We start from the raw sequence: 13,632 nt of genomic DNA on the forward strand, positions 1-13,632 counted from the left end.
CTACATTGTTCAAGTTTTTAAACCGTCCGCCGGGATGACTGTTTTATAAAACTTATTAGACTACGCAAATCAGTGCTAGTATATACAATACTGTCGTTGAAACTGATAAATGTAGCAAACATTGTCCAGAGGTATATATACTGATAGCAAAGTAACGTCATTGGTTTTACATATCATATATTTTTGCAGGATATTGGATAGTGGCTCGTTAGTCTCTCCCTCAAGGAAACCTTAAAGTGGTTGACGCCATTGCTAGCGGCTAGGGTTAAATATACCATAGCCACACGTTGTGGTTCACTGTGTATATCCCCATTTAGGATGCCACTATCCAGAGTTGATGTTTATCTCGTAAAAAGTGCCATTGATAGTATATGTTGCATAAAATCTTCTCGGACCGCTTTTTGGAAGGGTTAATGGGGGTTCTTTAAAAAAAATTCCATAATAGTACCGAATTCGTCTAACTGAAGTATTACATAGCAAAGCACCAGGTCCTTGAACAGATCGGATCCACAAAACGTCATGTTTACATGCATCCTTTAGACCGCTCTTGTAGATTATGTATCGTTCTTCGTATCTAGGCTAGACCCTATCAAACCAATCGTGATGTTGATAATGAGTGACGAATGCTTCGTGCAATAACCATAGGTGATTATGTGTGTCATTGTAGACCAGAATCAAACTATCGTGTACGATTAGCCACAGCTGATGATACCGACAGTTTTTTGTCGTTGCAGTAAACCTCATGACAAACGACTAGGTCAACTTTGTATACTGCTGTGGCGAAATGAAGAGGGTGGTGTAGCAACTCAGATTAGAGATATCGTCAGAAAGCTTTGGCGTACATACAGCTGGAGAAGAAGATGACTAACTCTTGTAGATGGTCGAATAGAGGTAGCTGCAAGTCGTTGTTGCCTGTATTCAACGTTGGGGATGATGCACTTCTTCAATCCAAATTTTCACTTGCTGGCTAAACCGGTATTCGTTAAAGAACCAGCTTTGATTATGGTTGCCGCAAAACTGCTTTAGTAAGCCCTTTGCGGTATGGCAGCACCAAACGAGCCATGAATATAAGCCTTTTTTACAGTTGGTTGCGTATATATGGTGAAGACTTTCAAGGTTATCATAGAGAAAAATTGTTGAGAAAATAGAAAAAGTCATTCAGGCACAGCATAAAGTGGCAGCCCAGCTTCTTATTGTATCAAAGATAATGTGCATAGACAAAAAACCGAATGTTGGGCAAAGAGAACAGCAGTATAAAGGACCTTAGCACAACATAAATTCTCTATGCATGTGACATAACATACCACGAGAGTGGACGTGGACGTGGCAGTCGCTCTTTTCCTTCTGACATCAAATTCGACCTAGAAAAATTCCTCTTGCAGTTGAATCGAATACAATAGCCGAACGCCAAAGTCGTTTCGGACCTATCTTAGTATGCTGCCTGTGCATCGTCTTAGTAGTATGCCTAATGACTACAACGATGACAAGTATCGTAAGCACGGTCGACATTGGAGTATAAAAATGGTTAGGAAGAAAAGGGCGAGTGCACTTCGAAAGGGGGAAAAGGGAGTGGGGCGGAAGGCAGTTCAACCCCTTCCCGACATGAAGACGAAAAGACGCTGTGGCTCAACGCAATTACAAAGTTCCTGTCAGGTTTATGGACTCGCCGGAGATCTGGCGTGTTAATTTGCTTGTTTTTAAGCTTCTTGGCGATTTATACATTACTAGTGCACGATCGACCATTAAGCGATGAAGTATTGGACACAAAAGCAGTGACAGACGAATACCAAGCGCCTCCGCCTCTTGCGCCGCCCATAGACGACAACCGGCCTAACGAGATCGTGATTCAAGACGGAAGCAGTACTAGCGATGACCGTTCTGGGAACAACGATAGCAACAGAGACGAAAACATTAGCGAGGGCAAAGATGACACTAGCGACACATCATTTTTGTTCACACAGATACCACCGCCCAAACAACTGAAACCAGCGGACGACAAAGAAACAGCGTATCGACAAGAACAGGTCGTAGAAGCATACCGTCATGCTTGGAAAGGATATGTACAAGATGCATTTGGTATGGATGAATATGAACCATTAACACACCAAGGTCGCGACTGGGCGCCTGGAGGCCTTGGCTTGATGATTGTGGATGCATTGGATACGATGCTACTGATGAACTTGACGGAGGAATATACAATGGCGCGAGAATGGGTGGCAACCAAGCTGGATTTCGACAAGGATCAGAATGTGAATGTATTTGAGACGACGATCCGGGTGCTAGGCGGACTCCTGTCGGCGTATCATCTGTCAGGCAATGACCCGGTTTATTTGGATAAGGCAACGGATCTGGGTAATCGGCTGCTTGGTGCGTTTCAGACGGAATCAGGAATTCCGTATGCCAGTGTCGTGTTGTCGACGGGATTGCCGTTCACGTTTCATGTCCCGAGCAGCACGGCCGAGGTCGCTACGATTCAGCTAGAATTCAAATATCTCAGCCATCTGACGGGTGATCCTAAATATTGGACTGCAGCCGAACGGGTCATGGTCAAGCTGAAGCAATTGGTGGACCAAGGACATACCGTGGATGGTCTTGTCCCCATCTTGATCCAGTAAATATTTACTATTACATTTTTGTTGTTGTTTTTACTAATTGCGCCGCAAAAATCTTCATAGTCCACAGACTGGCATGTTCAACACAAGAGAGATCCGTCTTGGTTCACGCGGTGATAGTTATTATGGTAAATTATATAAAACAGTGTGTGATGGGGGGGGAAGACATACATACCTATGGCACATAAGAGAAAGTTTATTTGTTGTTTACTTCTGCTGTTAGTAATGTTTGTCAATGCTCGCAGCTTATTGTTTATGCATTGATATATTCAAGTGCTAACGCTCATCTTTTGAATTAACCACAAATTTTAAGAATACCTAATCAAGCAATATCTGCAAACAGAAAAGACGGAGCCAATATATTTGGACATGTATCGACAGACGGTGCATGCCATCCAGAAGCATCTGATGAGCAGGAGCCACCCGAACAATCTACTCTACATTGGCGAGCTATTGAATGGAGTGCCTGGCACCGTTCATCCGAAAATGGACCATCTCGTCTGCTTTATCGGTGGTTCATTTGCGCTAGGTGCTACACAAGGTCTGACATTGGCGCAGGCACCATTGATGACAGACGAAGATCGAGACGATCTCCAAATGGGCAAGGAAATCACGCGGACGTGTTGGGAAATGTACAGCTCGACAGCCACGGGTCTGGCAAGCGAGATTGTTTACTTTAACACGAACAGCAATAATCAGGGGGGTAACGGCAACGATATCTTTATCCAGCCGCGCGACCGACACAACTTACTGCGACCAGAGACTGTGGAAAGTTTGTTTATCTTGTGGAGAATTACGGGAGATCCTATTTATAGGTAAATATTAACTTTTTTAGGAAGAGATAGAGTGGGGGGGGTGTTCGAACGAAACCAGGGAAACGATAGTCAGTGTGTGTTTGTGCGCATACCCATTTGATGGCAACAGACATATTAAGTCGCTTCCGGTGTTGCCGATTGCTAGGGAATGGGGTTGGCAAATTTTCGAATCGTTTGAAAAATATACCAAGCTGCCGAATGGTGGCTACGCCGCGTTGAAAGACGTTACCCAGATACCGCCACCACAAGACGATCGCATGGATACTTTCTTTTTGGTAAAAGCAAAAATCAACATTTATTCCAACCAACACCTTCAAAAAGCAGTGAGAAGACTATGCTAACAACATTGAACAATCATCTTACTAGGCCGAAACACTGAAATACCTTTATCTACTGTTTTCACCGGATGATTTCATCCCATTAGATAAATACGTGTTCAATAGCGAGGCCCATCCATTGCCTATGTTTCAACCTGGCAACAATCGATAGTGACAGCAGTGTAGTTTCTAATAAATGCTCCTTTTCCCATTTTTCCACAGTGTCACTGTCATTGTTGTCTAGCAATAAGTGAGAAATTCTTGAGAAATGGTGGCGAATGGTTGGTGGTGGCTGGAAATAGAGACCAGAGAGCAGCACAGCGTGACCACGCTCTATCAATTTTGAATTCCTGCTAGCGAGTTTGTTCCTGGCTTCACCACCACCACACAAAAAAGTACCCTTACTAGATATATTCTTTGCACTCACACACACACATATATATATTCGATCTTATCTCATATGGATACAGCAATGCAAGGAACGAGCATTGCTCGGGTATATGCCAGTGTCAATCTGCAACAACCCAAAGAATACTATGATTACGACTCACTCCAAGTTACGTGGGGGTAAGTTACCACTTTTTCTTTTTTTTGCTTGGCCTCTCGAAACCTCAAGATATAACACACTACAACTTTATTTCTCTCTCTCTCTCTTGGAACATTTGAGCTGTTTGTCGTTATGGATACACGTAAAGCAAATCTCTGAAAACATTTTGAAATCTTTTGTTTATTCTAGTGATCAAGATCATTATGAAATCTTTCGCAAGATTGGACGTGGCAAATACTCGGAAGTGTTTGAAGGTGTCAATACGCTGAATGGACAAAAGTGCGTCCTCAAGGTTCTGAAGCCAGTAAAAAAGAAAAAGATCAAGCGTGAAATCAAGATTCTGCAAAACTTGACGGGTGGACCGAATATCGTGGGGCTTCTGGATATTGTTCGAGACCCACAGGTTAATATGAACGAGCTTATAAAAGAGGGGAGGGAAAACGTCAATAAGGACAAGGACAATACCATGTGCTAACGAAGAAAATGGGTGGAAACACAATGTATTTTTATATACATAGTCGAGAGTACCTTCTTTGATCTTCGAGTCTGTCAACAACACCGAGTTCAAGATCCTCTATCCACGTTTTTCGGATTACGATGTGCGATACTACATGCATGAGCTGTTAAAGGTATGTTTTACAAAGAGGCGGTACGATACATCTTCTTATGATTAATATTTATATGTATTACTTTTGGGGGAACGTATTAGGCTATTGAGTACAGTCATAGTCGAGGTATCATGCACCGTGATGTGAAGCCACACAATGTCATGATTGATCACGAGAAGCGACAGGTAATAACAACAGTGACTCATTATCGACGATAAGGCGGTATAGGATGGATCGGTAAAGAGGGGTTATTCGATAATTCACGAATACATGTATATAAACGCGTCATCATGTTTCTTTTCTAGCTTCGATTGATCGATTGGGGCTTGGCAGATTTCTATCATCCGGGCACTGAATACAACGTCCGAGTTGCCTCCAGGTGCTTCAAGGGTCCCGAATTACTCGTTGACTTCCAGCTCTACGACTACAGTTTGGATTTGTGGAGTTTCGGGTGCATGTTGGCTGGTATGGTATTCCGTAAGGAACCCTTCTTCAATGGTCAAGACAACTATGACCAACTTGTCAAAATTGCAAGAGTGCTTGGCACCAGCAAATTGTATGAATACTTGAATAAATACAATTTGCAGTTGGACCCTCACTTTGACAAAATCATGGGAAGGTAAACAAAAAAGAATATACACACACAGAGAGAGAGAGAAAGAGTTTGTGTGTGTGGCAATATGAAGGAATGTTCCTTTGTTAATGACAACTTATTTTACGTCGATAATATATAGATACGCACCAAAACCTTGGTCCAAGTTTGTGAATCTATCTAACCAGCGTTATATGTCGGATGAGCTGTTTGATCTCCTGGATAATTTATTACGATACGATCATCAAGAACGACTAACAGCACAGGAAGCCATGGCGCATCCATACTTTGGTAAGTGGAAAGATTACACTGTTTTTGCCTGAAGGTTTTAAACTTTGACTCATATCCTTAAAATAATATGTTTAGCTCCTATTCGTGAAGCTGCTGCTGCTGCTGTTGCGGCAGAGGAGAAATAGAAAAGGCCAATTCATTTGCTTTTTTACCTTTAATTACAACAACGCGAGCACACACACATTCTCTCTCTTTCTCTCGACCTATTTTTCAACCCTCGCCGTATTTTTTATCTCATAAATGTAAAGTAGTACCTTACGTCCTCCCTGTCTTTTATTTTCCCGCAATATCTCTCTTTATTTTCATACCATTTTTTTGTCTTTATTTTTTGCATTTGTTTTATCGCGTCATAGTCTTAAGTATGTCTCTACTGGGTTGTATCTCATAGTTTCATTTTTTAAAAATGAAGATTCTATGACGCGGAAACCGACGACGCGTTTTCTTATGAGAAACAATAAAAATCTGGTTGAAGCTTTCTCTTTCTAATTTTTATATCGTCTCTCTCTCTGTGACTATGCTGTATTTGATAATGCAACAATAATCTCGGGGCTAGGAAGAAAAGCTATTTACATGTTATGAAAAGTAAGATACAGTATGTAATATGTCGATCATAAGTGATACATAACTCGATGACAACTTTCTTAAACATAATGGTATATGTACATGCACATGAACAACGAAGGATTACATACATATATGCTCTTTTTACATTTGAGTAAAGCCCACATCACAACGTACATGTACCTCAAGAATACAGTAGAAACACGGGATAAGAAAGATATGTACGTACATATAAAACTTGTTTTATTATATACAGATCAAACCATGCTCAACGTTGCTTAAATAGGATATGGTATGATGATGATGATGTATGTATATATATTGACATGTAAGCCAATGGGAACGGGAGTACAGAATCATTCTTTTGTGGAGTTCCCTGGCGGTGTTGCATGTTCATGAAGATCAAAGCATATTATACAATCTGGCGTTACCAGTAGCGTTATGCTAGCTTTTGCTTCTGTTTTACTGGTCTTTCATATGTAAGCAGCAATAGTAGCACCATCATCGGTTATTCTTACGAGCTGATCATGATACATCTTGTACATACAGACTATCAATAGTAAACGTGTGGATTTCTTTTAAAAAGAGGATTAGCCTTCTCTATCTCTTCAGCCCACTCCTAGCTAGACATACTGTACATGTTCATACATATGTACGTAACAGACCATATCTAATAGTAGATGAGACAAACTCGTTGTATGTATTTGTCGTCATTACCGCTAAGTCGTTTTTCTGCGGATAATGTACCTAACAACAGATACTATGATGAAAGATAAATATCAATTATTCAACTGCTTGCTGCAAAGCACATCAATTTTCTATGATCAGCAAACTTGATCAATTATAGAGCCCTCTAATTAATCTTATTTCGCGAGGGGGTGATAATAGGCTAAAGAAACTGTTGCTTAATGACAACTAGAGTCTGTTCCTCTGGCAAATAGAAGGAAACGAAAAAGAAAGCGACTTTTCGTGATGATAACATACACTATGCAAGCCCCCGGAATCCTTTTTGTTTGCCAGGAAGCAGCAGTACTTATTGGCGCACCTAGTGAGCAGCCCTATCCAACAACCCCTGAATTTTTGATGTCGGCTTTTGATGAGCAAGAAAGAACAAAGGATCATGGGACGCTCTTAATCACATCAAATCAAATATGAGTATTTAACTACCTTAAATAACTGCTGTAATAATAAATATGATAATACTAAATATAATATATATGTGTGTGTGTGTGTGTGTGTAAGAAATACGCAAAAAAGAAAAAGAATATAGAATATAGCAAATTAATTATATATAATGAATGAGTTTAAATAATATGCGTTAATATGTGCAAGCACAAACAACACTATACTACTACGGGGGAAGTGACGTTTGAGCTAAAGAACACACAAAAAAATAAGAGAGAGGTGGGGGGAGGGCAGTGGAAGTTGATAATAACCCACAGAAGGGAATAGAAAAGGTCAATAGCTTAATTATGTTACAAGTTGAAAGAAAGCGAAGTAAAAAGAAGGAAGCGGGTTAGAAGGAGGGTAGGAGGAGGAGGAGTTAGCAGCAGCAGCAACATAGGGGCAGATGTTTTTCGTTTTCCTTTTTTTTTTAATGGCGGCAGTAGTCAATTAGTGTGTTCAGATATGTGGATGAGCGAAAACAGCGCACAACGACTTGTCTGCCTCATCCTGACGAAAAACTGTTCCCCTTCTCCTCTGCTTCCCACCCCTTATTTTCTTTTATCGCTTCCATAGATCAAGATGTTGTTGAGGCAGTAGCAGTAGTAGTAGTAGAAGGCTGCTGTTGCTGTTGCCGTTGCTGTTGCTTCTTCTTTCTACGCCCAGGATGTGCTGCTCCTTCCACGATACGTCGAACCAAGACGAACACACCTTCTGACGAAACAACAATATCTATGTAATGCCAATAGATGGTCAATTTCATTATCTCTTCTTTTTTACTAACGTGAATTCCCTTCTAAAATCCACGAAAAAGGGAACCCCCCATATAACGTACACACCAGTCCTTGTTGTTTTGTGCTTTTTTTTTTGCACACCCATCCTCCTTTTGCCAATAATTATAATGATAATGATAATAACTCACTTTGATGCATATCTGCCATGCAATATCCACCCAAATTGGCCTGCCAAAAGTAAAAGTCGGGGATACGGCTGCCTGTCTGATGAAGATTTTCGAGATCACGTTGATGCTTCAGCGTAAGTGGATGGAAATCTTGTTCTTTCAGTACTCCCCATTCAGGATGATATTGCTTTGATGGATCCATGTCTGGCGCTGATGATGGGGGCTCGGCCATAGAGCCTGTTGATGATGCTGCTGTCGCCGTCGATGTTTTCGTTGTTGTTGTTGAAGATGTTGATGGTGGTGGTGATACTGTTGATGATACCATGGATGGGATTGGAGCGGCAGGAGTGACTGGTGCCGGATGTACTGGAGCAGCAGGCTGCCAGTGATGAGGATGATGATGGTGAATTTGATGATGATGATGATGATGGGAAGATGTAATAGATGAAGTCGAAGACAGCAGAGGAGGTGGATGCATCAACCCATATCCTTGACCTGACATGGTAGCACTACTGCCATTGTCATCACCGTTGTCATACGTCATTGCAGTCGTATGTGACATTTTGGTTGGAACTAGCTGAGATGTATTATTAAGTATTATGAAATATTAAAAGAAAGAGAGAAGTAGAAGAGAAAGAGGAGCGGGGGAAGAAGGAAGGGGTTGCGAAACCACCTTTATATAACAAAGCCGACAGATCATGAAGGGTTGGATGTAAGGACTTTTTTTTATGCATGTACGTTACAGGTAACTACTACTACGCTATGTAGCATTGGCGTGCCTCTCACTCTTCTTTTATTGCTCCCCACGTATACGCAACTTACTGGGCATACCCTGTTTTCTAAACTGCTAAGAGAGGAGATGATAGAGTAAATTAACAAAGATTATATAAGGTTATGATGTGCTCCATGATATATACATTTAACGTTCGTTATCATGAGAATGGGATGGACCGTGCTTGTGCTGCGCGCGATCAGCTTCAAGAAAGACACACCCAGTACAGTGAGAAAAGTTGTTGGTATGTGTGTCGTGTCGATCTCTATTAGAATATTAAAGCCAGGTGCCTTTCGCTCTCTCTCTCTCTCTCTCTCTCTCTCTCCATATATTTCTTTAAGTATGTGTGTGCGTGCGTGTATATGGTCCGTTGTTGGACATACTAGGGGTGTGTACGTGTGGGGGTGGGGGTGGGGAATGCAATTATCAACACTCCTCGTCTCTCTATCTAACACACCCCTTTCCAACCCATCCACCCCCCTTATTTTTATTCGCATCATAGATTATTATCTCTGGACCAATCTCTTTGAAAACGTATGTGCACACCAAAGCAGTCAGCTTGTTATAATTAAGAGCATCAGTAATTTTCATTGTCGGGTATATCAACGACCGACAGGTGTGGTTGTCATACGTCCTCTCTCTCTCTCTTTCTCTCTCTTTTCCCTATTTCTTTTATACATGCTAAACGTACAAATTCGATGCGAGGTAGCACGGTTGCGACAGTTCCGGGTCACACAACGATGACGCAGCACAGATTTTTATATTCTAACAATGTACTCTGGAAACAAAAAAAAAAAAAGAGATCAGTGAATATCCTCCATGTCAAGAAAACTTGATCGCTTCCAATCATTCAAAAAGTGAATTGGCGTTGTCAATGCAGCCAGGAGGGAAATAACCTTGTAACGCTAACTTGTCATAGAAAGTAAACTCAATTCGTAAGCTCAAAAGTACTACCAAGTTCCAACCACTTTCGGGGCACTTTCCAACATAACACCCCCCCCCACCCGCGGAAAACGTGGACTGCATGCGCGCTGTTGTTATACTCAGCCCTCTCTTTTATATTCTCTTTGCCTGACGAAAAACAATATACGTGAGTGCACCGGAAACGAGAAAAGGGCAAAGTAAAGCCGGGGAAGTATAGTAATAGGGCGACATTCCAACATCAACAATGTATATACAATACTGCTGTTGAGTGCAGCGGTATACATGCAGTAGTATGTATAGTTTATAGCTGCGGCTGTGCACAACACATCCGAAGTAGCATCTACTCACGACGTTCTGGAACACAACACTATGGAGTGGGGAGGTTAAGCGCGCTCATTAGCTTGTCGAAACGCCTGATTGCATTCACGTCATCTATCGACAGCGAGACCAGCCTGACCTCAATCAAAGATACTACATACCCGTAAAATCAAGGGAGATGAGGAGGTGTCGCTCCGATATTGTATGTAGTAATTAAGATGCTTGTAATAATCGTCCTCACAAGCTAACCCCCTCCCTCTCGTTCTTCTTTGCCTATTTGTACCCCACAGTACAAATCCAAAGAATGGGGAGACAGGTTGGAATGAAGCATTAAATTCTTTAATTGAAGTTTATCCTTTCTACAAGTCTATCTTTAACCATCAGTTGTCGGCCTATCGAGTTTCAAGTAGTCGATTGATTTCTTGACATTATTATGTATCGTAAAAAAACTAATGCAATTGTCTCCCAAAGCCGCCCATTCATTGTCATGGACCTTGGAAAGCCTTGAAAGAGCATCAAACGGTGGCTGAGTGACATGTCAAGTTGAGCTGCACGAAGTCGACGATGTCATTAAAGAAGGGAGAAAGAGGCTACGCATAATAGCGATGGATATACATAGTACATATATACGGCAGCAGGGAGAAAAAAGAACATGATGCTGTTTTTTTATATGCACGCATCCATCAGTAGTGTCGTTCTGTTTCTACATAAAGTGGATGTGGTGTGATAAAGAACTCACGCCGATGCATGTGTATGCCCTCCGCGAAGCAATTTTTGCTGCTGTCGTGATGACAGCACAAAATATAATAATACGGTGAAGCACTATTTACTACTATTATGCTTTATACAAACTGGATCTTAGATCGAAAAGCGCCCGAAGGTCGTGCAAACTATTTTTTTACCTAACAGCAGCAACAGGCGCCAAGCTCGTCCTACTCATTATTAAAGATCTACAGACGCTCTGTCTATCCATCCCACTATTATCGGCGCGTCAATAAGTGCAGTAAAAAGAAAGGGAGGGGCGACACTACGTATGTATCCACTTGAATTAAAAAGACTACTAATATGCTATGCTATGTACTGTATACGGCACCATACTTATGTACATACCAGCTGCTAATCCACACAGTAGCAGCAAAAACACACACTTGCCTTTCACCCTTCTACATAACTCTGTGTATGCAATATTCCCGCTTCATACAAGGGGATGATAATGATGCCCAGTATACATATCCAATCAATGTGTAGTACGCCCGAGCGAAAGCATAAGAAAACAAGGTTGTTCACGGGGCCTTCTGTGGCTGTTGTCTACACTACTACCAGGATGCACTAGTAATAAGAAGGGGTATACAGTTTTTGAAAAGACCAAAAAAGCTTGTACTCGTTACATCAAAGTATGACAAACGCGCGTTTTGACACGTCATACACACGTAAAACAACAACATCAGCACCATGTGCAACACAAACGAACGAGCAAAAAAAAAAAAAGAGGACATGTTCATGATCATCTTGTCCGAGTATCACATTGACTACTGTAACAGCTATGGTGCAACGTCAACAGGCCAAAGTTTGTGCCATATTTCTGGTCCGCGCAATCGGCTTTTTCTCTTTTTTAAAACAACAAAAGACGGAATGCATGAGAGACGGATCACAGGGCTCGAGATGAACTTGTTATGGTGCATCTTCGCCAATTGTACACAATACAAACAGTTGTTGTTGTTGTTGTGGGCGTCTCGGTGCATACTTAAATTGGCACTCCTCCCTCCCTCTCTCTCTCTCTCCAAACCCCCAACCACATATCGCCTTTCTATTATACGACCGAACCCCCCAATGAAAAAAAAACTCTCTTTTGCACGCATCCGTCATCTTTGTTCGTCGATCTGACCCCGTGGTATCAAATAAAGTGTTTGTGTGTGTGCTCACTTGCTTGCTGCTGATGTACACTTGGGTGTTTAGTGATAATTTGCGAGCTTAGCCATTTAGAGCAATCCTATTTGTTTAGAGCTATATGACCATGCTTTAGTAGTGATAGTACAAAGAAGAAGCTTTTTTTATTATATATATAATTCTTTAAGTTGCGTTTTTTTAACAGTACATAATACAGATAAAAGAAATGTGAGGGGTTGACAACTTTTAGGAAATGGATGGATTTTTGTGTATATATCATAGTGAAGTAGTATGTAATTTTTGCTTTTTGTTCGTGGTTTTATACAATGGGTTTATATGTAGAGAGATAGAGAGAAAGAGCCGTATAAAAGAAAAAGGAAAAGCATGATGAAACGAAAAGAAACGTACTTTTTGGAGAGATAGAGCGAGAAGAATGATGAATGGATGATGCGTATATACAAGGAAAAGAAAGCATGAGGGAAGAGAGCGAGAGCGAGAAAGGCGGTTGCAGCTGCAAAAGAAAAAGAAATGATGGATGAGGTAAGGTAGTGGATATAGTGCCAAGCAGTTATACATGAGAAAACGAAAGAGATTGAAAGAGAAGAGCAAAATATAAAACAAAAGCAAGTTAGACCTTCATTCTCCCCGAGACAGAAGAGCGAGAGAGGGCGGAATTGGTAGAGCACAAAGCATGAGCGATTAAGCATCATGGTTGTGGTTGTAATAATAGCATTGCTGTAGTTTGTTAGCCGGCCAACAAAAAGAGAAAGAGACGGGGAAATCACTTGAGATAAGGACACACTTTGTGCTGATGTCCGTATTTGCCACACCAGGTGCTAAAAATGTAAGGATTAGTACTTGGTAATCATGTACACATACGCGAAAAGAGGTAGAGTAAGACATACCACTGACCACCTTTTAAATCTAGCGGCGGGATTCTTGGATACATGCTGATGCTTTCGAAACGGAGATTACTGACGACGCGTTGGGTGTGTGATGTGTGTTCTCGAGTTGGGAGAAAGTGAGGCCAGCTATGTTGTGTGTGTTCCAGAAGAGTAAGATTCAGCACAAGACCAAGACAAAAAAGAAGAGAGAAAAGGCGAGGAGATAGAAAGCTCTTTTATATTAGAGTTGACCGATCCGATTGTATTACGGAATGTCACAATAAGGTTCATGTCCCCCATCCATCCTCTCTCTCTCTCTCTCTCTCGCTATCTCTCACTGTGCGTGCGTTGTGTGTCAACAATGTGCCGGGCTAAAAAGAAGGTTGATGGGTTGGTTGTGTGTTCCCGACATACTGGGGATGAAATGGGAAGCGAAGTT

At 41.5% G+C, this 13,632-nt stretch overlaps 4 protein-coding genes across 4 annotated transcripts; 2 read left to right on the forward strand and 2 right to left on the reverse strand.

The window, feature by feature from the left end:
- The first annotated feature begins 1,316 nt into the window (after positions 1-1,316).
- Positions 1,317-4,117, forward strand: BDB00DRAFT_797553 (glycoside hydrolase). The gene is made up of 6 exons (XM_053121550.1): positions 1,317-1,524; positions 1,644-2,611; positions 2,676-2,740; positions 2,926-3,427; positions 3,573-3,702; positions 3,794-4,117. Exons 1-6 carry the CDS (start codon positions 1,435-1,437, stop codon positions 3,914-3,916), a joined length of 1,878 nt encoding a protein of 625 aa, XP_052985221.1. The 5' UTR covers positions 1,317-1,434; the 3' UTR covers positions 3,917-4,117.
- BDB00DRAFT_797555 (casein kinase II alpha subunit) lies at positions 4,112-6,254 on the forward strand. Its single transcript, XM_053121551.1, has 7 exons — positions 4,112-4,311; positions 4,481-4,694; positions 4,810-4,920; positions 5,001-5,084; positions 5,205-5,518; positions 5,634-5,782; positions 5,858-6,254. Exons 1-7 carry the CDS (start codon positions 4,205-4,207, stop codon positions 5,905-5,907), a joined length of 1,029 nt encoding a protein of 342 aa, XP_052985222.1. The 5' UTR covers positions 4,112-4,204; the 3' UTR covers positions 5,908-6,254.
- A 1,830-nt stretch (positions 6,255-8,084) lies between these two features.
- BDB00DRAFT_754222 (uncharacterized protein) lies at positions 8,085-8,640 on the reverse strand (the record flags this gene model as incomplete). The annotated part of the gene is made up of 2 exons (XM_053118747.1): positions 8,085-8,239; positions 8,430-8,640. 2 exons carry the CDS (start codon positions 8,638-8,640, stop codon positions 8,085-8,087), a joined length of 366 nt encoding a protein of 121 aa, XP_052985223.1.
- A 3,809-nt stretch (positions 8,641-12,449) lies between these two features.
- Positions 12,450-13,451, reverse strand: BDB00DRAFT_797560 (uncharacterized protein). The gene is made up of 2 exons (XM_053121552.1): positions 13,215-13,451; positions 12,450-13,145 (listed from the first exon to the last, which is right to left on the reverse strand). Exon 2 carries the CDS (start codon positions 13,017-13,019, stop codon positions 12,642-12,644), a length of 378 nt encoding a protein of 125 aa, XP_052985224.1. The 5' UTR covers positions 13,020-13,145; positions 13,215-13,451; the 3' UTR covers positions 12,450-12,641.
- Positions 13,452-13,632: the final 181 nt, after the last annotated feature.

Source organism: Zychaea mexicana (assembly GCF_025766255.1).
Source record: "Zychaea mexicana strain RSA 1403 chromosome Unknown BDB00scaffold_3, whole genome shotgun sequence".
Classification (NCBI taxonomy): domain Eukaryota; kingdom Fungi; phylum Mucoromycota; class Mucoromycetes; order Mucorales; family Lichtheimiaceae; genus Zychaea; species Zychaea mexicana.

Bases quoted from the DNA above. Each gene is read 5' to 3' on its own strand.
- BDB00DRAFT_797553 (XM_053121550.1), top strand. From the start codon at position 1,435: ATGCTGCCTGTGCATCGTCTTAGTAGTATGCCTAATGACTACAACGAT. The intron at 2,612-2,675 runs GTAAATATTTAC...AAATCTTCATAG, and splicing joins CTTGTCCCCATCTTGATCCA to TCCACAGACTGGCATGTTCA. The intron at 3,428-3,572 runs GTAAATATTAAC...GCCGATTGCTAG, and splicing joins ACGGGAGATCCTATTTATAG to GGAATGGGGTTGGCAAATTT.
- BDB00DRAFT_797555 (XM_053121551.1), top strand. From the start codon at position 4,205: ATGGATACAGCAATGCAAGGAACGAGCATTGCTCGGGTATATGCCAGT. The intron at 4,312-4,480 runs GTAAGTTACCAC...TGTTTATTCTAG, and splicing joins TCACTCCAAGTTACGTGGGG to TGATCAAGATCATTATGAAA. The intron at 5,085-5,204 runs GTAATAACAACA...TTTCTTTTCTAG, and splicing joins TTGATCACGAGAAGCGACAG to CTTCGATTGATCGATTGGGG.
- BDB00DRAFT_797560 (XM_053121552.1), bottom strand. From the start codon at position 13,019: ATGATGCTTAATCGCTCATGCTTTGTGCTCTACCAATTCCGCCCTCTC.